This window comes from Trachemys scripta, chromosome 13 (assembly GCF_013100865.1).
Source record: "Trachemys scripta elegans isolate TJP31775 chromosome 13, CAS_Tse_1.0, whole genome shotgun sequence".
In the NCBI taxonomy this organism is placed as follows: domain Eukaryota; kingdom Metazoa; phylum Chordata; order Testudines; family Emydidae; genus Trachemys; species Trachemys scripta.
In genome coordinates, this window is record NC_048310.1 from 5,909,489 (window position 1) to 5,928,103 (window position 18,615).

The 18,615-nt window shown below is 55.0% G+C and overlaps 1 protein-coding gene across 3 annotated transcripts; it reads left to right on the plus strand.

The window, feature by feature from the left end:
• Positions 1-2,179: 2,179 nt before the first annotated feature.
• Positions 2,180-6,434, plus strand: CIDEC (cell death inducing DFFA like effector c). 3 transcript variants are annotated; one of them, XM_034788490.1, is made up of 6 exons: positions 2,180-2,258; positions 3,924-3,999; positions 4,342-4,483; positions 4,567-4,716; positions 5,455-5,639; positions 5,986-6,434. In XM_034788490.1, exons 2-6 carry the CDS (start codon positions 3,947-3,949, stop codon positions 6,152-6,154), a joined length of 699 nt encoding a protein of 232 aa, XP_034644381.1. In that variant the 5' UTR covers positions 2,180-2,258; positions 3,924-3,946; the 3' UTR covers positions 6,155-6,434. The 3 variants fall into 3 exon arrangements, with proteins under 3 accessions (XP_034644381.1, XP_034644382.1, XP_034644380.1); XM_034788491.1 differs by lacking the exon at positions 2,180-2,258 and adding an exon at positions 3,417-3,521; XM_034788489.1 differs by lacking the exon at positions 2,180-2,258 and adding an exon at positions 3,430-3,580.
• Positions 6,435-18,615: the final 12,181 nt, after the last annotated feature.

The window sequence follows — 18,615 nt, forward strand, 5'->3', positions numbered from 1 at the left end:
CCAGGCGCCCGACTGGCACCGGGGCCCACTAGGTTCAAGAGGCCGCGGTGGAGGGTTGTGGGCAATGGCGTGGTGATGGGTGCTCAAGGGGAATCAGGCGCTGCCCTGCTGAGAGTCCTTAGCCCTTACAATGCTCAGGCGGACGCTAGCCCTCTTTTAGCAAGGGGGGAAAAGAGACAGAGAGGGGATCGCCCGGCTCCTCAAAGGTACTTCAGCTCCTAACGTCCCCTGATTTCAAGGAGCCTAAATACCTCCGAGGAGCGGGGCCGATAGCTAGGCAATGGCAAAGCGGGGCCTGTGACTTTGGAGCTGCCAGGCCTCACCTCAGCCAGCTTCCAAGTAAGGGCAGCTGCCAGCTCCGAGCACCTCTCCCAGGTCTGGTTTGCTGCCCGGGCCAAACCCCCACGACCCAAACCCACCGCCTGAGCCTTTTGCCCTGGGCGTGGCTGCCCCGAGGGTTCCCTCCAGCCGGCCCAAGCCCTGTGGAACCCAGAATAGCTGCTGCGCTCTGCACAGCGGCAGCACATGCTGGTCGCTAGCGTCTGCCCTGCGTGGAGGTGAAACTCCAGCCTCACGTGCTGCAGCCAAGCGCTCTTCCCCACCCCGGCCAATCCCCATGCTGCAGTCTGTCCCAACCCGCGTAACTGTGTGCTGTGTGCACAAAGGCCTCTGAGCTCTGAGACCCTCTCCAGAGACAGACTTTGGAAGAAAGAGCGACAGGGAACGAATAAAGATGTCATCAAGAGCGCCGGCGCTTATCCGCTCGCGGAAAGAACAGCAATGCATCGACTGCGCGGGGCGGGGCCTGGCTCACCAGCAGGGAAAAGATCCAGCAAGACTACATGGGGAGAGGCCCAGCGTGGGTGCTCTGGGAGGGCAGGGTCATGCCGGGCGCAGCCGGAGCACGCAGCATCAGATGTGAGACACCCACTTGCCAGTGCTGTTCAGCACTGCCTAGGACAGTCCGTGCAGCTGTGAGCGAGAGGAGGGAGCAGCTGGCAAGCTTCCCCTGACCCAGCCTGCCCTAAATTCCCAGGCGAGCCCTATGTTGAGATGGAGTGATGGGTGCATGTACAGCTCAGGAATTTATATGACAGGGATGGTGCAATTCTCCCCAAAGGAAGCCTTGTAAACCCAGGGAATTCAGCCATGGTGCAATTTCAAAGTGATCTGAATCTGTTAAGGTCTGAGACACACGAACCACCTCAGCTCTGCCTGTCACTGACTCCTCAGAGAGAGAAAACTCCCTGCAATATTGTTCACTGGCTAGATGTGAGTACGATTTTTTCTAGGATTAATAATTGTTCTGTCCCCGTTACTGTTCAGACCCAAAGGTTCCTCTTGCACCAGAAAACTGAACGGCCCTGCAGGGACACCACGAGGAGAAAATGAAAAATCCGCAAAGGGGTCTGGAAGAATTCGTTTAATCTAATGTGGTTTCCCACCCACCCGCGAGCCTCAATCCTAATCATATGGCTCTGGCCTGATGTCATTATTGACCGGCCCCCGCCGAGGAAGAACAGCTCGGTTATAAGAATAATAGGAGACAATGACCAGTAGTCTGTCTTCTCACCTAGCCCCCTGCACTAGATCCCACTGAGCTTTCACTATGGGGCAAGTCTGAAGAGGCTGCGTCGTTCTGCTACTGAGATGATAGGGGGCAAAGTAAAAGATCTGATGCTCTCTGGCCCTGCTGGTGGAGAGCTGGTGCTAGGCATAAGCAGACTAAGCTATTCTGAGGGCTCTGAGCAGCTCAAGGGGCCCCCTATTAATTATTAGTATGTGTTGTATGTGGGTGGGGCCCCCAAAATGTTCCTGCTTACTTAGGACCCCAGTGGGCTAGCACCGGCCCTGGGTGCAGCCCACCAAGGCCCCTCCCCGGGCGACAGAACGGGGCGCTCAGCCCGGGGACTGAGGTGCCCTGGGAATGGTCAGGCGCAGGGCAGCATGCGGACGAGGCACTGAGACAATGGCACTCAGTGCCCGTGGGGGTGCAGGCGGCGGGCAGAGGGGCACAGGGATTTCTCGCTCAGAGGAAATTCCATCATGGGCCCCGCTCCTGGAAATGCTCCCAGGAGCCTGCAAGGCAGACGCTGCAGGTCCGCCCCCCTGCCTGTCCAGCCTCTCTGCGTGGGGATTGGCTAACGAGGCAGGGGGTGAGGGAGGAGTTTGGTCGTGGTCAGGATATAAACTGAGCCAGAGGCATTGGAAGTGAAGCTGCAGAGATTTCCTGGCTGGGTACCAAGTGTCTGCTCCAGGTAAGGCTTCTGTTTCTGCTCTGGGTGTCTACCTCTAGCTAGATGGCTGAGGTGGGGGAGAAAGGGGTGCTTTGAAGGTGGGGGGCTCTCCAAACACCCCAGAGGGGGGCAAGAGGTGCTTTGCCCCTTTGCTGGGGCTATTACTGATGTCTGCTCCTATAGCACTAATGAGCAGCTGGCTAGCTCTAATCTCTCTGGGGGAGAGAGGGCAGAGTGGAGGGCCCTGGCTTGCGGGGCTGAGCCCCTGACAGCCTCTCCCTAGTCCTGAGGGAGGCACAGTTCTAAGGGGCAGCAGGGCTGATCCCCTGAAGATGGGGGTGAGGCAGAGATTTGAAGGTGAATCCAGGCAGCTGGAGGTGGCTGCAAAAGGTGAGATCATGTTTTGAGTGGGAGGGGAGGAAGGCAGGTAGCTGCTAGAGGGGTGGTGGCTGCTCCCCATCCAGCCCCTCCATAGCACTAAACTGCTGAGAAGCCCCAGTCTTGGCTAATGTGCCTGGCCCATGTTTGGGAGGGCTGTGGTGGTCCCTGGTAAGGAATGGGAGAGGGTCCCCACCAGACTGCCTGTCTTGGGTGTGGCCCATACTGGGAGGGGGAAGGATTCCATCTCTTAGCTGTGTGTTCCTGCCCCCCCAATCCAAGGCATGGGAGGTGGGTTCCTTGGTGGTGTCCTCCCTTGAAGGGCTGGGGTGTTTGGGGGGGGCAGGGGGGAGGATGGTCTCGGCTGCTGGGGGGACTTGGAGATTCTTTGGCCATGAGTACAGGGGTCTGCACTAAGGCAACATGGCCTTGAGTGGGGGTGGCACTTCCTGGGGGTCCCTCCTGCTCCCTGGAAGAGATGGCAGCCTATGGTGTCTGGGGAGGGGGTGGCCTGGGGCAACTGGCAGCCCCTGCTTCTCCCCCCCGCCCCCCAGCTGAGTGCAAGTGTGAATGCTGGGCCCAGGGCAGCCCTGCAGCAGGTGCTGGGAGCCAGTGGGGTGAACATATTGCCGGGGGAGGCTGGAGTGTGAATAAAAGCAGCCCTGCCCGTGAGGCATGAAGGGAGGCAGTGTGAGCTGGGAGTGACCTGAGGACCTTGGCTCCCTGTGCTGCTGAGTGGTTTTCCCACGTGCTGCCTTGTGCAACAGCTGAGCTGGCAAACAGACTGTGTCCTGGGAGCAGCCTGTCCCCAGCCCCTCCCTGGCCAAAGGGCACGGCTCAGCCTAGCACTCGAAGCTGGCAGCACGGGGCAATCCCTGCACTGGGGCACTTGTGGGTCAGGGTGTGGTGAGTACCCTATGCTGAGTCCTCTCTGGAGACTGGCTATGGGACAGCCACAGCACAAGGTTGTGTGTGTGTGTGGGGGGGGGGGGGGGGGCCCGGGGGCGGCGTCCGGGGGGGGGGGGGGGGGGGGGGGGGGGGGGGGGGGGGGGGGCTGGCCTTGGGAAGGGGTGGTGGGGTCTGTGGTGGTGGGGGAATGAGGCTGTAGCCTAGATGTGATAGCTGGTGACTGAGTTGTGGTGGATGTGAAGATGCCCAGTGTGGTGCCCAAGGGGCAGTGGCAGAACAGGTTCCTGGCAGTGCCAGGCCAGTGCCTGGGGGCTGATGGCTGGGGGTGGGGGCTTGGTGGAAGAGGCAGAGGGGGTGGTGGGAGCCATGGCCTCTGTTCTGAGCAACTCCTCTCTGCAGACCAGACTGTGCTGATCACCAAGATGGACTATGCCAAGAAGTCGCTAGGCCTGCTGTCCCCAAGCTCCCTCTCCAGGTAAGTGTCAATGGGCGGAGACCCTCCCTGCAGGGTGAGCCCTAGGTGGGACAGCTGGCTGCAAGCCTGGGCCCTTGCTGTAGGGCTGGGGTGCAGAGAGGGGAGAGGCTGGTCCTCTGCCTGATTACAGGCTGAGCTTACTGGCCCCGTGCTATCACTCGGTGATCCCTATGCCACAGGGGGATGCTGCTAGCCTAGCCACAGGGGTAGGGAGTCCTTAACTGGCTCCTCTTACCCAGCTTTGAGTGGGTGGCTGATCTCACTTGCAGGGCATAGTGGCCCCTGCCTAGCTGGGGAGGGCTGGTGGGGCAGATCCCTGCCTGACCCCTCCCTCTGTCCCAGGTGTGTTTCTGTCAGTGCCTCCATGACCCAGCAGCTGCTGTCCAGTCCTGTCCCCAGGGCCCGGCCCTATCGCATCTGCAACTGGGACCGTAGCATCCGCAAGGGCCTTGTGGCAGAGAGCCTGAGGGACCTGCTTGACAAGGTGAGCATGGGGGAGCTGGTCCTGGGGGTGGCTTGTCCCACCTCCCTCTCTGGCCTCTCCTCACCTGCGGCCTTGCCTTCCAGGTCCGTGCCACGCTGCTGATGGTGGGCGCCATCTTGCTGGTCCTGGATGAGGATGGCACCAGTGTGGAGACAGAGGAGTTCTTCCAGACGCTGGAGGAGGGCACTGTGTTCATGGTACTAGGCAGTGGGCAGACATGGCGTGCAGCCAAGGTGAGCAGTGGGACCCTGGCATGGTCTCTTCTCCCTGCCCCCTCAGATCTAGGGAGCTGGAGTCTTGAGATCACTCTCCCCATGCTGGACCAGGGCTCTTGGGATGGAGCCAGGCCTGGGCTATCCCAGTCCACTGATCTGCAGTGCCTTGTATGAGCAGAGGATCTAGTCCTGTCTGCCAGGCATTGGGACCCTCCCACGTCCCTGTGCCAGGGACCTGATCTCCTGGGGTGCCCAGAGATGCTCTAGTCAGTGCTAGGCTGAACAGTGCACCCCACAGGATAACCCAGGGGTATGGGGGCTAAGAAGGGCCCCAGTGAGCTCATTTAATCAGTGAGAGGGAACTGAGCGCCCCCCCATGGGAACAGACCCCAGGGGGCTCTGCCCTTCCCCTCACTGAGACAACTGGGGAGGTAAGTAATGGGAGGGGGGGCATTCTGGGGAAGACTATGGGGCAGGAGCAGCCTAAGCCTCTCTAGGAAGGGCCCAGGTACAGCCTTCCCACCCTGCCAGGTGGGTACTATGCAGCCAAACGCTCCCTGCTTGTCCCTACAGCTCCACATTGGCCTGGCCCCTGCATGGGGAGCACTGGCAGGTGGCCTCTGGCTCACTGCTAGCCCTGCACAGGTCCATGAGGCCAGAGCGGGACTGTCCAATAGGGAGCCCCTGCTGGGGGTTGGAGCTCCTACAGGAGAGGCAGTGGCTGCTGCTCCCTGACCCTGGGCTGGTCTCTTGCAGATGGCAGGGTACCAGCTGTCTCTCTCCCGCAAGCCCCGCCGGAGGATTGATGTGGCCTGTGTGACTTTTGACCTGTACAAGACCAACCCCCAGGACTTGGGCTGCTTGAATGTCAAGGCCACGCTCTACGGCACATACAGCATGTCCTATGACCTGCGGTGCTACGGGGCAAAGAGGCTCATGAAGTGAGTATTGGGGAGGGAGAGATCCCTGCCACCTGTGCTGGGAAGGTCAGAGCCACACTGCCAACCTGAGTCCAAGGGCTGGGCTGCCCAGATCTCAGCCCCCTCCACCAAGCTGGCATGTCCACACTCCCTGCCTCCATTCTGGGAGCTACTGGGTCTGGGGGTAGATGTTAAACAAAGGGATTAAACCCTGGTGACTCCAATTCAGCTGCCCTTGTGCTGGAGGGTGGAGCAGGGTGTTCTCTGGGCTGGGCTCCAGGCAGGTGCTGGCCTCTGGTACAGCTCACTACACCTATCCTGCCACTCAGCTCCTCTTCTGACCCTAACGGCTCTCCCCTTACCCCAGGGAAGCCCTGCGCTGGACCCTCTTCACCATGCAGGCCACAGGCCATGTGCTGCTCGGCACCTCCTGCTACATGCACCAGCTGCTGGATGCTACAGAGGAACAGAAAGAAGAGGAGGCCTCATCTCTGCGGCGCCTCCAGCCCCTTCATTGCAGGAAGATGCTTCAGTGAGGCCTCTGCCCTTGCGAGCGCCTGGACTCGACCATGACCTCTCCCATTGCTGCATCCGCCCAGGAGCGTGAGGTGGAGAGTGGGAGCGTCAGCACTACACTGGCTAGGAGGGCCCCAGCTCCCCAGGGCAGGCTCCCTGGGGCTCTCACGTTCCTTGTGCACATTGCCTTCAGCCTAGGCTGAAGGCCAGGCAGAATCAGCTCTGCTTCAGCTCAAGCCAGCCTGCAGCTGGTGACTTGTCTGGAGTAGCTTCCTGCCACACCCTGAGCTGGCCTCTCTCTCAGCCTTGGCACTGTCTGCGACTCCCTGTAAATATATTTATTCACATTAAAGATGGTCTATAAAAGCCTTAGGACTCCTGCTTGTTCATACACCCCACACACCTCTGGGATGCCTGCAGCCTCCTTCTCCCTCACCTATCCCACCACTCTGCAGGGGTTGTGCTCCCTAGGGTCTCCCCTCAGCCAGACCTAAAATGCCCTCCCGGGCTTAGGGATGTGCTGAAGCAGGCAGGTGGAGACCTGGGGCTTGTTAAGCCATTCCCCTAGCTTCTTCCTCTCAAAGGGGATTAAGCTCTGAGGTGACAAGGGCTGCCTCTTGCCTGCACAGCAGTACCCAGCTGGGATGGGGCACTCCACTGCAAACCTGCCCAGCGGTGCATGAATCCAGGAGCTGCAGTCTGCAACCTGAGCCAGCTCTGCATGCCATGCAGCAGGGGAGGGACCAGCCCCAGGGGCCTGTCTCATGGCAGGTGAGGGCAGGGATTTTAAAGGATGTGGGGAAGGTGTGATGGGCAGAAGCTGGTGCCTGGATCACTTGGGGTAACCCTCTGATAGCACTCAGCAGCTTTAACCTAGCCCTATGCCCTTGCTCTACAAGTCTTCCTAGCACTAGGGGGCAGGTCTTCACTATGGGGGGGGGGGTGTCAATTTAAGACAGGTCAAATTCAGCTACACAAATAGACCTATCAGAGCCAACTTACCCTGCTGTGAGGACGGCGGCAAAATCGACCTCCGCAGCTCCCCATCAACAGCGCTTACTCCCACCTCCGCTGGTGGAGTAAGAGCGTCTATTTGGGGATTGTCACGTCCTGACGACGCAATAATTCAATCCCTGAGAGATCGACTTCTACCCACTGATTCAGGTGGGTAGTGCACACCCAGCACTAGGTGTGACAGGCACCTCACAGCTCTGAGGCAGTAGCTAAGCCATGTCTAACTGGGTTGGCAATGGCAGAAGCCAGTTGTGGGTTGATTTCTCTCTAGTTTGGTGGCCTGCAGTGCCCCAGTGGACTGGGTCACCTGAAGAACAAATGACTCCAGTGTTATCGCTAGAGGCTCAAACACTAAGATGCCTCAGTTGCTCTTCTGCAGGGCGTTGCTACAGGGTTGAATTATGGCTTGGGCTGAAGCCGCCATGAGGAACGTGGAGGTGACCAACAGAGCTCTGCCTCTAGTAGGACCCTGAACTGTGTCCCCATGGGTGAGGGGCACTTCTAGTGGGAGTGGCTCTAGAGTGGCTTAAAACACTTCCTTCTGCTGCATTGCTGTACCAGGCAGCATCAAGGGGTAGTTGGCTGCTTCCAGAGCTTCAAGTCCCCAGAGGTTACCCTAACTCTGGGATAACTGTTCTACTCAACCTTAATTCCACTGGCTTATGGGCTGGGGAGAGCGTGAAAATTCCATAATGAACAAATGCCAGGAGAACATTAGCAGGGGTCACTTCTGATGACTTGATTATAGGAAGACTCCCTCTCTTCTTTGTCTCTCCTCCCCACCACCTTTTCAACTCCACCATGACTTATGGCTGGAGTTGTGGGTGCCTCATTCTACTCGGGAAAGGCACAAAGTAGCCACAGCCTAGAGGTCTAGTAAACAGGCTTATGGCTCTCTTGTTTACCCAAATTGGGGTAGAAACCTGCCTATTACTCATTGTATATGCAAAGGCTGGTCTCTCTCACTCCCCCATAATGAGAGTAGATTTGATGCAAGGGGGGGCAGCTTTCAAAAACATTCCAGCTTGATAATCCTTTGCTATTGTCCTAGGTGAAAGTTTGTCAGAGAATGGTCCTCACCCATTGTTCTAGGGAAGCCATCTCTCCCCTCCACTTCCCCCTAACCACAGAGGAGGACACTGAGCACCAACGTGCCATGGACAAGGACAGGAACTACCCTTTCCAAAAAGCTTCCCCCAGTGAGGCAGCTGCAGTCCTATTGCCAAGGGGCTGGGGCAGCCATTTTAGAAGAAAACTTTCAATGCACTATCTGAGCACACAGGATCCCCTTCCTCAGTGCTTGCAGCAGGGGAGAAATGAGTGGGCTAGGGGCTTCTCTGAAGAACAGGGGGAGGGAGCAAGAACCGACCACTAATTCAAACATGGCAGATGGAGTCTACACAAGATTTCAGTGAGTTTTAACCTGAAATGAAGCTGGGTGCTGAGATCACTAGGACACAATGTCTTGCAGCATCTTAAATCTCTGTAAAGGGTCCTTTTAACTTAAACCAATTAACAGATTTACCTACACAATCTCATTCTGGATGTTTTATGTTAGGGGAAGATATTCTGTATGACTCATACAACAGCCTCAATCCCTGCTTCACGTGGGAAACTAAATACTTAACAAAAGTAAGTCAGGAAAGGGACCCTACCAAAAGGCCGGCCTTATGTCCTCCACTCATTCCCCTCTAGTATTGCCAGCCCACCCTGGCTGTCAAGCCAACTAGAGAATTATCCCATAGTCCAGGACAGGTGGGTTGGTAGCAGTAGCTGCCCCTTGAAGGCCTCTAGGGCATTCCTTGGGCCATGTGTGTGGCAGGAACCATGGAGTTTCAGGCTGGAAGACGTGGCTGAAAGCCTGCCCATGGGGGAGCAATCACAGGTGGAGCTGAGCGATCACCTAAGGGATAAACCAGTCCATGAGAGCACTTGTAGTGGAAGTGCCCAGGGCCATGCTCGTCCCCTCTAGGAGCAAAAGTACCATCCTAGTACTGAGCTGACCCCTCCCCAGCGAGCTAACAACTTAGCATCAGACAACTTGCAGCAGACTTCTCACAGTCAAGCTGGAGAAGAAAAACAACCCAGAGTACAGGATCTGGGAGGAAATCTGCTCATTAAGAGAGTTTTTTTTTCAAACCAGCTTTAAATTTGGCTGCTGCCCATTCTTCTGTCTGCTCTACTCATGAATCCTAATTATTCACTCCGTGCTATTCAACCCTGATGCCAAGTGTCTGGATTCCAGGCATAATTGGCAATTCTGTCACTGAGCCAGGCAGAACGGGGCCTTTCTAGCCCGTCTGTAGCGATGTTGGCAAGAGGAAGGGGAGCGAGTGGGGAATAAATTGGCAGGTTACTCAGAGCAGCAGCAAATAGTTAATTACCTGTGTGTCATTTTCATAACTCTGGTCCCAACCCCCCAAGGTGGTGCCCGGGGGCTAACGGGGGAGCCCTTTGCACATTTGGGCCTGTTGTTGCATTTTAAACTCCACAGGCCAGACTCTCCGCCATCTCCCTAGGGGCTAGCCCCACTGCTCTGGCCAACAGCAGAAGGCTGGCTGGTGCTGGCAGCCTGGCCCACGGTCTGTCTGACGACACTTTCCAAGTGTGTGAGAGAGACAGAGAGACAGTAAATTGCTGCTCAATAGAAAAATACTTATGCAGTCTCCATCCTGCATCACATGGGCCCCACCCTCTCCTCAGTCACATGCCTCCTGTTAGAACTGTTTGCATGGGGTAGCACAGAGGGGGCGCAATCAGGGCTCCATGATGCTAGGCGCTGTACAGCCGTAGTCCTCCCAGCGGCAAATTCCTCCTACTTACAAAAGATCAAGGGTGGGTTTTGCTGTTTAAACTCGTGCCATTCGTCTCCTGCAGCGTCTCTGTTTGACTGTAGACTTGGGCACAGGGGCTGAGGGGCCATGTGATCTGTCTAGCGCCTTGCACCTTAGTTTCACAAGCCAATGCAATGGATCCTCCCCCACGACTGGCCTGGGGACATTACTCTACTCCTCGCGTACAGTGCTGCACTGAAAGCGACAGGAACGGCTCCTTTTTAATGTCAGCCACTGCTGCCTGCGGAGAGGAAGAGATTTGTCCTACCTATGCTCTCACCTGCTGAGCCTCTCCTCTCCCCAGGGGCCTCAGCCAGGCCTGGAACTGGCCTGCAGCAACCGGAGAGAAGGGGCATGGTGCTCTGGCTCTAATGCCGAGGGCTCGGTTCTCTGCAGGTGGACGTGAACAGAGGCAATGCTGTGACGCCCGGATGGACTGGCACAAGCCAGAGCCTGGGGCTTTTCCTCACACCCCCTTGGCACGACTCCCTGGGGCTGAGAGGGTGGTGCGCACAGCCAGACCCCTTGGGCCCTCTACAAATAACTGTCCAAGAGGGGGCACTTGAGAGAGCACTATAGCCATCTCCTCCAGCGTTGGAGCAGCCGGTCAGCTCTTTCTCTCCATCAGCCTAGAGCAACGTGATTGCTTCTGGCTGCCCATTGCAATAAAGTTCACGCAGTCGCTTGTTGGTGCTTAGCGGGCTAGGGCTAGAAATGCCCATCAATCAAGTTTTATCTCATCCTCTCTGCCTGCACCTGGTTAGTAGCATCGGGGAGAGGACTTTATAACTAGGCTGGTCAAGCCCCTGGGAATAAATAAATCACAGTTCCCGACCCAGGCTAATCAAGGCCCAAAGCAGCGACCCGGCCTTCTGCCGAGACAGCCCCGGCCAGGTGCTTGGGCTAGAATTAAAATGGAAATCAAACCCCGAGAGTTCAGGTGCCAAGCCGAGCCGAGGGGAGGAAGCCAGACACAGACCCTGCAAGCTGCCCCTCAAGCCGAATTGCAGGGAATGAAGCACCACTCCAGGACGAGCACAATCAGTTCTGGCAGCTCAGACAACAGGGACTGATTGCCCCCGAGCCCAACGTCTCTGGGGCAATGAGCCAAGCCGGCTTTGCACCTGAGGATCTGGTTTCCTGTGTACTGCACCTTTCAATTGCTAAAATCCCGGCTGGCTGCAGCCTACCGGCAGCTGCAGCATGTAACTCTATTACAGAGGGGGGGCAGCTACCTGGTGGGACTTCATTTTTGCTCTTAGCTGCTGGGTGTCGCTCAGACTGAAAGGACACGGCTGCTCCTTGCGAACACCACATCGCCAATGCCAAGCCTTCGGAAAAGCATGAGTCAGGCCCCAAAAGCTGCTGCTTTTTTTTTTTTTTTAAAAGCATTTTGGATTCTTTTCCTTTTCTTTCTGGCTTCTGAGCCTTCAGGGTGCCTGGGGTTACATGTTTTGAAGCTTTTCTTAAATGAAAGCTGAGATTTTCAGATATAGTCACATGACTCCAGGAGCTGGGGTTTTAGGAAAAACACCAACTATCACAAAACACAGCTGGCACCACTATGTACCACCTATAGAATGCCAGGCGGGTACACCTTCTCCACTACACACACAGCAGTGTGAGTCCAGCATCACACTTATGAAACAGGCCCTATACACTGTGATAGGATTAAAAGTGGGTTGCTCAATAACTAAATAACTAACCCCCTGCATCCTTTCTATATTTACTGCAATCATTGGTATTACCAATAGCATTTCTTAGTGAATAGAATCATAGAGACATCGGGCTGGAAGGGCCTTGAGAAGTTATCTAGTCCAGCCCCCTAGGCTGAGGCAGGACCAAGTAAACCTAGACCACCCTTGACAGCAGTTTGTTGAACCTGTTCTTAACTATCCCCAGGGACAGGGATTCCACTGCCTCCCTGGGAGGCTTATCCAGATCTTAACTCCCCTTAGCGGTAGCAAGTTTTCCCTAATATCCAACCTAAATCCCCCTTGCTGCAGACTAAGCCCATCACATCTTGCCCTACCTTCAGTGGACAGGGAGAACAACTGATCTCCTCAAACAGCTCTTAGGAGATTTGAAGACTTATCAGGTCCTTTCTTGGTCTTCTTTTGTCAAGACTAAACATACCCTGTTTTTCAACACCTTTTATTGTGTTTGTTCCGCTCCTCTGGGGTCTCTCCAATTGGTCCACATATTTCTTAAAGCGTGGCACCCAGAACCAGACACAGGACTTCAGCTGAGGCCTCACCAGTGCGGAGCAGAGCAGGACAATTCCGTCCTGTGTCTTACATACAACACGCCTGGTAATACACCCCAGGACATTAGCCTTTTTTGCAACCACATCACACTGATGACTCATATCTGATTTGTGATCCATGCTAACCCGCAGATTCTTTTCAGCAATACTATCGCCTGGCCAGTCATTCCCCATCCTGTAGGGGTGGATTCGATTTTAGCTTCCTTAGTGCCGTACTTTGCACTTATCTTGATGATAATAAATAGAATATCCCTGCCATAGCATTCTAAAGGCTGGTTTAAAAATTCAATATACAGTTGAACATGCTGTAAATTCTACAGGATTTTTCTGATGGAGGTCACCCACAGCCTAAACAGGCCAGACCAGACACTCCTATCCTACCATGAAAAAAATCATCTGCGACCAAGGTTCCTCCCAGGACAGCTGAAAGGAGTTAGCCAGGAAGCATGGGATGAGAACAGCATAGTTGACGTAGTCAAAGCTCAGTGCAAACATTAACTAGTTAATCCTAATTAATCATCCCAGCAACGCGATGTGTTGCCCCAGTAAATCAATGAGCCACAATACAAGTGAATGGCGCTGGCTTAATCTCCTGCCACCTGGACAACGGCTGATGGTCACAGAGCTGGTGGCAGGCGGCGATAACGGCTGAGCAGGCGGTGGGCTTAGGGAAACCCTTGTTCTCGCTGGAGAAGAGGCGTATCTAGAAATGACAGGCCAGCAGCCGCGGGCACATGTGCAGTGCAAATCCTTCCCTGCGACAGACAGACAGGCCGGCCGTTCGGTGAGGATTTGGACAGCTGCTGTGATCCTGCTCCTGGTTGATGTTGTGTCACCTCCCCCCCCCCCCCCAAGGGAGCAGCATCCTTCTGCTGCTCTTTTTGCTGTGATGTGTGGGTTGGGGAGGCCACGTCGTGCTCGATAAAAGAGAGCTCAGTTATTGCTGTAGGCAACAGTCACATCAACTGCAGGTTTTATGAAGCACCGAATTTCCTCTCCCCCTCTGGGACGGGAAGAGATGTGTGGATTTGAATGGTTTCCCAGCCCTGGTCAAGCGGAGTCCAACATGGGCAAGCTGCATTACTGCTCCCCATCTCTTTCTGCTAAGGACATGAGACCAGCCAGACTGGGTCAGACCAAAGGCCCAGCCAGCCCAGAATCCTGTCTTCTGACAGTGGCCAACACCAGGTGCCTCAGAGGGAATGAACAGAACAGGGCAATTATCGCGTTATCCGTCCTCTGATGTCCAGTTCCAGCTTCTGGCAGTCAGAGGTTTAGGGACACCCAGAGCATGGGGCTCTGCTCAATCATTTCCCCTCTTCCATGTGCCATGAGCCTCATCCTTAGGGGGTTGGACGTTTCTCCTCCTGGCCATGCAATCTCCCAAGCTGTTGAAGAGCTAGACAGGGCTTTAGGTAAGACACACGTGCACGTAGACTGTGGTTTTAAAATACTTTTTCTCTAACGGCTTTATTTTTCTAGTAAAAACAAGTGACACTTTGCTTTAAAAGCAGGCTGGCTGGCCATTGTATTCCCCACTGGTCCCAGACCTCCAAAGGGGAGAACCCAGGCAGGAGTCAAACCCAGTTGGAGCAGCTGGGGAAGGTTGATACACAGGGTGCTGTAGTCCAGGGCCCAGCCGATGAGTGGGAGAGTCACAGCGTGTCCCCGCAGGCGGAGGGAAGACCTGAGCCCTGACACTCAAGGGACATCTATAAAAGGCCTGCAGCATGGGCTGCAGCTGGCCCAGGGCAGCCGAGCTGGGCTCGCGGGTTCAGGCTGCGCCCTGCGGAGCTAAAAGTAGCTGTTTGGGCCCAGCTTTGTTCTTGCTGTGTAGACGTACCCAGCAGGCATGGAGGCGCCCGGTAACCGTGACACCAGCTAGCTAGGAAGATAAAACAACTGGTCCTGGATTTCACAGGCTGCTTTAACAGCCTACTTCCGGTGACTACGGCGATGTCTCCAGGCTCCTCCTCAACCCAGGAACTTCCAAGAGTCCAGGAACAGGGTTTGCCTCTCCCCAGCCTAGGACCCTGCTGTGACAAACTGGGACTGTTCTTACTGTGGTCTGTGAATGCTGACAGGGGAGTGTGGCTGGGATAGTCTGCCCGAAGGCGAATACCTTAGCGTGTAACATGAGAACCCAGGAAGGGGTTGGAGGCCAGGTGACACCTTGGCCCGGGAAACTGAACAAAGGCTGTGGGAGGGGTCGCTGAAGGCAGAGTCTGGGAAGCTGGGTGGTGAGATGGTGGGGAGGCAGAGATTGCTCTGACCTCCCAAGGGGGCTGGGATGCCCTGGGACCCCAAGATGGACCTAACTGAGGGGGTCCCTGTTGTCTGTGCCTGCAAGACCTGTCCTGGACTGTATTCCTGTCATCCAAATAAACCTTCTGCTTTACTGGCTGGCTGAGAGTCATGGTGAATCGCAGGAGGCCGGGGGTGCAGGGCCCTGAGTCCCCCAATACTCCGTGACACCTGCTGCCCCTGACTGGCTGCTTTTCAGACGCTCTGCCAATTAACCTGCTGTGATAGGGCACCCGATCAGCGGGGAAGAGGCAGGCAAGCAAGTTAGTCTTCATTAAGGGGTGTGTGTGGGGGGTGTCTGTTGCTGTATGGGCTATTTGGGAACAGGCCCTGACTGTCTCCAAATGATTATAGAAGAGTCCCTGTAATTTTTGCCACTTCTTTCTAATTGGCGTCAGAATCTAAAGAAGGTATTAAAGGAGCAATGGGAAAATAATGGAGGACTGCACAACCCTGTGGCCCAGCCCCTGCTGCGATCCACGGTGCATCGAGGAGAGAGACCGATACGTCATTAGAAGTAATCCAGACACTGGGCCAGCCTAGCTATCTGGCGGTAAGCACACAGCCCTACCGCAGTGTCATGCAGCCACACCCGGAATAGCGCGTTCAGCTCCATACAGCTCCTTGCCGGAAAGATACCGGGCTCGGCTCCCCGTGTGTCAGTGACAGAAATGATCGGGCGCTGATCTGGAAGTTTGGCTACACAGAGCTTGGCAGAGGCGCGGTCTAGCCTGGGGAAATGCGTCATGTCAGCAATGGGTTGGTTAGCTTGTTAGCACCCAATGTAGACAAAGTCCCCGTGGGTTAACCAGGACCAGCTAACAGGTTTTTAAACAGGAGTTGCGCTGTCAACAGTAGGTACAAAGTCCCAGTGCAAGGCACAGTCGTATTGGTTAAAACGTGTTGGCTAACAACAGCCGATTTTCCCAGGCTAGACATGGCCCAGGAGTGACAGCTGAGCAGCACATCAAGAATTAGAACCTGAAGAATAGGACTTGGGGCAGGTGTACGCGACAGAATGACTTTGGTAGAACTCCGTCGCTCAGGGGTGTGAAAAACCCACATCCCTGAGTAACAGCTGTACCGACCCAACCCCGTCTGCAGACACAGCTTCTCCTGCCGCCACACCTACCGCCTCTGGCGGGGGTGGAGGAACTATCCCAACAGCAGCGCTCTCCTGTCGGCGTCGAGCATCTTCACTGACGCGCTACAGCAGTGCAGCCCACGGCTGTAAAGATCCACGTCCGCATTGCATCCAGCCCCCTCTCTAGGAAGAGTCATCCCAAAGGGATTCCCCCCCCATGAGAAGTGAGAATAAAAGCATGCCAACTTCGGCTGGGACAGACGGGGACGCCTTGCTCAGCGTGGGGTCTGGAATCCATCACGCCGACGAGCGTCTGCAGCGGCTACTTTAGGAGCTAACTGAGGCCAGTATGCTGCCGGGGCTGTAAGAGAACAGCTTTGCTGCTTCACAACTTTCACTATCTCTTTTTATTTTATTGATGCTTCCCGTGAGTATTTGGGGGGAGGGGGAGAAAGGGGATGGGGGTGTACGCAGGGCCGGCGCTTCCACTAGGTGACCCTAGGCGGTCGCCATGGGCAGCAGGATTTGGAGTGTGGCATTTTACCGTCCTTGGTGGCAATTCGGCGGCGGGGGTCCTTCTGCTCTGTGTCTTCGGGGCACTTCGGCGGCGGGTCCTTCACTCGCTCCAGGACCCGCCGCCGAAGCGCCCTGAAGACGCGGAGCGGAAGGACCTCCTGCCGTCGAATGCTCTGAGGAGGAGTGCTGCCGCCTAGGGCGGCAAAAACCCTGGCGCTGCCCCTGGGTGTACGGCAAGTGAAGGGTTTCTTCTGGGAAGACAGGGCTTGGTTGCAGCAAGCTAGGGTGTTAGCCTACCCCTCACCAGTCCGCCGCACGCTAGTGGTCCGTGTGGACCCTGCTGTCATGCACTCAAAGTTCCCTACTGCACCTTGAGCTACCCCGCTTTGAAACAGGAATCGCAACATCCTGGCATGTCATCAACGGGTGTCTTGGCGTCTCAACCCCTCTTCTGTATGGCTAACTGGGAGGAGGATCCCAGTGAGTCCCCAGCCAAATGGGCCCAGTATGGAGAAGGCAGAGAACCACTGCTCCAGTGGGATGAGGTGGCACCTGGAGATGCCCCTTGCAAAAGCATGACGCAGATGACGCACTACAGCTCAAATGGTGGTGAATTCCACTAACTTCCTTAAATGCAGGTTCTTATTTCTTCGGGAGCGACTATCAGCCTGGGGCAATCGGAGCCCAGAGAACTCTCAGGCAAAGAAACTGACATGTCCCTCACTTGCGGCAAAGAGACCAAACCGAGTGAAAGCCCTGGAGAGCTGGCACTGTCAGAAGCAATAGCTCCTCTGCTAAGGTTAATAACGGTGCCAACCTAGCCAAACAAATCAAGCAGAATTGCATTTGCTTTCAACGGGTCTCTGATTAAAAGTGCACATGGCCTGGTACAAAAAGTCATTTGAAAACGCCCTCAGCCTTCACCTTCCTCGTTGGCAGGTTTAAAAAACACAGCCGCAGTCGCGCATGACACTGACCTCTCCAGTGAAGACAAAAGCAAGCTACGTTTCTGTTCTGCCAAGGCCATCCAGCGGCACTGTGGAGGGGGAGGGAGAAGTGGGTAAGTGAGCGCTGAACTTTCTGGAGGTTTAGCTGACAAAGCAATCACGCCCTCAAGATGAGTTTCTCTCAAATTCTCCGGCTCCTGGAAACTGACAAGAGCGATTTCCATAGCAGAACCTAGTGACGATTCCATCATCAAACCCATCTGCCATCCCCCAGCAGGAGCCTTGATTCATCCCAGCCATGGGATGGGGAACATTCACAGGCCGGGCTTTCCTCTTCCCAACTACAGCACATTCAGCCTCGTGTGAAGTGGATTCGAAAGGCCTGGGAATGCTGTAAGCAGCTGGTCTTGTATGGATCAGGGGAGCTTGTTTGGTGATAGCTGTTGGCTAGAGTTTGTTTCTTGAACCTTAATGACACTTTAAAGCCCCTGCAGTTTGGAGACTGCGCTGCTTCTACATTTGCCATTGTCCTGCCTTTCCCCCGTTAGCAAAGATCATTTGCTAAACCAGGATCTTTATTTGGTACAATAAACTCAGGTGAAGCAGCAAGAGCAGATGAACTTTTTAAAAAAAAAAAAACATGGGCTCTATTTTTGCACACATCTGTGTAAACAGGCACACACACGCTTTTCTGCACCAACCACCATTTGCCCCCAAACCCACAAAACTGGCCCATGTAGTCAGATTTTGATAACTCTTTGCAGCTAAATACCTGCATACTTAACTGACATGTGCAATCACAGTACTTGCGCACCCAAACAACCAGTAACACATCTCATTGGCTAGTGGCATATGCAAAGGAAGCATGCAAACACACTTGAATTTTTGCAGGCACAAATTTGCACCCAGCTATAAAAATCAAGATTACTCACTTTATTTGCCAACCTCGTGAAAATACCATTTGAGTGTCATGAGCTGGGTGTGCTCAGAACTGCACATGTCTATGGATGGGCGTGCAATTGCAATGTAGACTAGGAGACTGGGTTGGGAGCCTTTGTCAATGTGCCCTGACAGACTGAAGACCCTGTTATGCACTTATCCCGAATAAGAAGAAGAACCCGAATGAAAGCAGGGAAACAAAATGAGTGAACATGACAGTGAGACTGAATTGTCTCTAAGTAGAATGCTTTTTAAGCTTTCCCACGAGGCATCAGTGGGTGTCGAAGATTTTGCATTTGGAGGCTGCACAGCAGAAACCATCAGTAAATGAAAAATGGAGCTAGTCACTACGGCGTGAAGCTTCCCCACCGATCTGAATACCCGGGGCGCGGATGTGTGGGAGGAAGGCTTGCAAAGTGGAGAACGAGGAGAGAGAGAGAGAGACAGGGCACGGCTGGGTTGGGAATCGAATGGATAAAAAAACATTCCAGATATAGACACAGAAGAAGGGGGGCGGGGGGGGGGGGGGGGGGGGGGGGTTGCATTTCTTGATGCTTGCAGTGCTACAGACAAGTAA

Coding starts and splice junctions, on each gene's coding strand:
- CIDEC (XM_034788490.1), top strand. CDS start 3,947: ATGGACTATGCCAAGAAGTCGCTAGGCCTGCTGTCCCCAAGCTCCCTC. Junction 4,717..5,454: donor AGACATGGCGTGCAGCCAAG/GTGAGCAGTGGG, acceptor GGTCTCTTGCAG/ATGGCAGGGTACCAGCTGTC. Junction 5,640..5,985: donor GGGGCAAAGAGGCTCATGAA/GTGAGTATTGGG, acceptor CCCTTACCCCAG/GGAAGCCCTGCGCTGGACCC.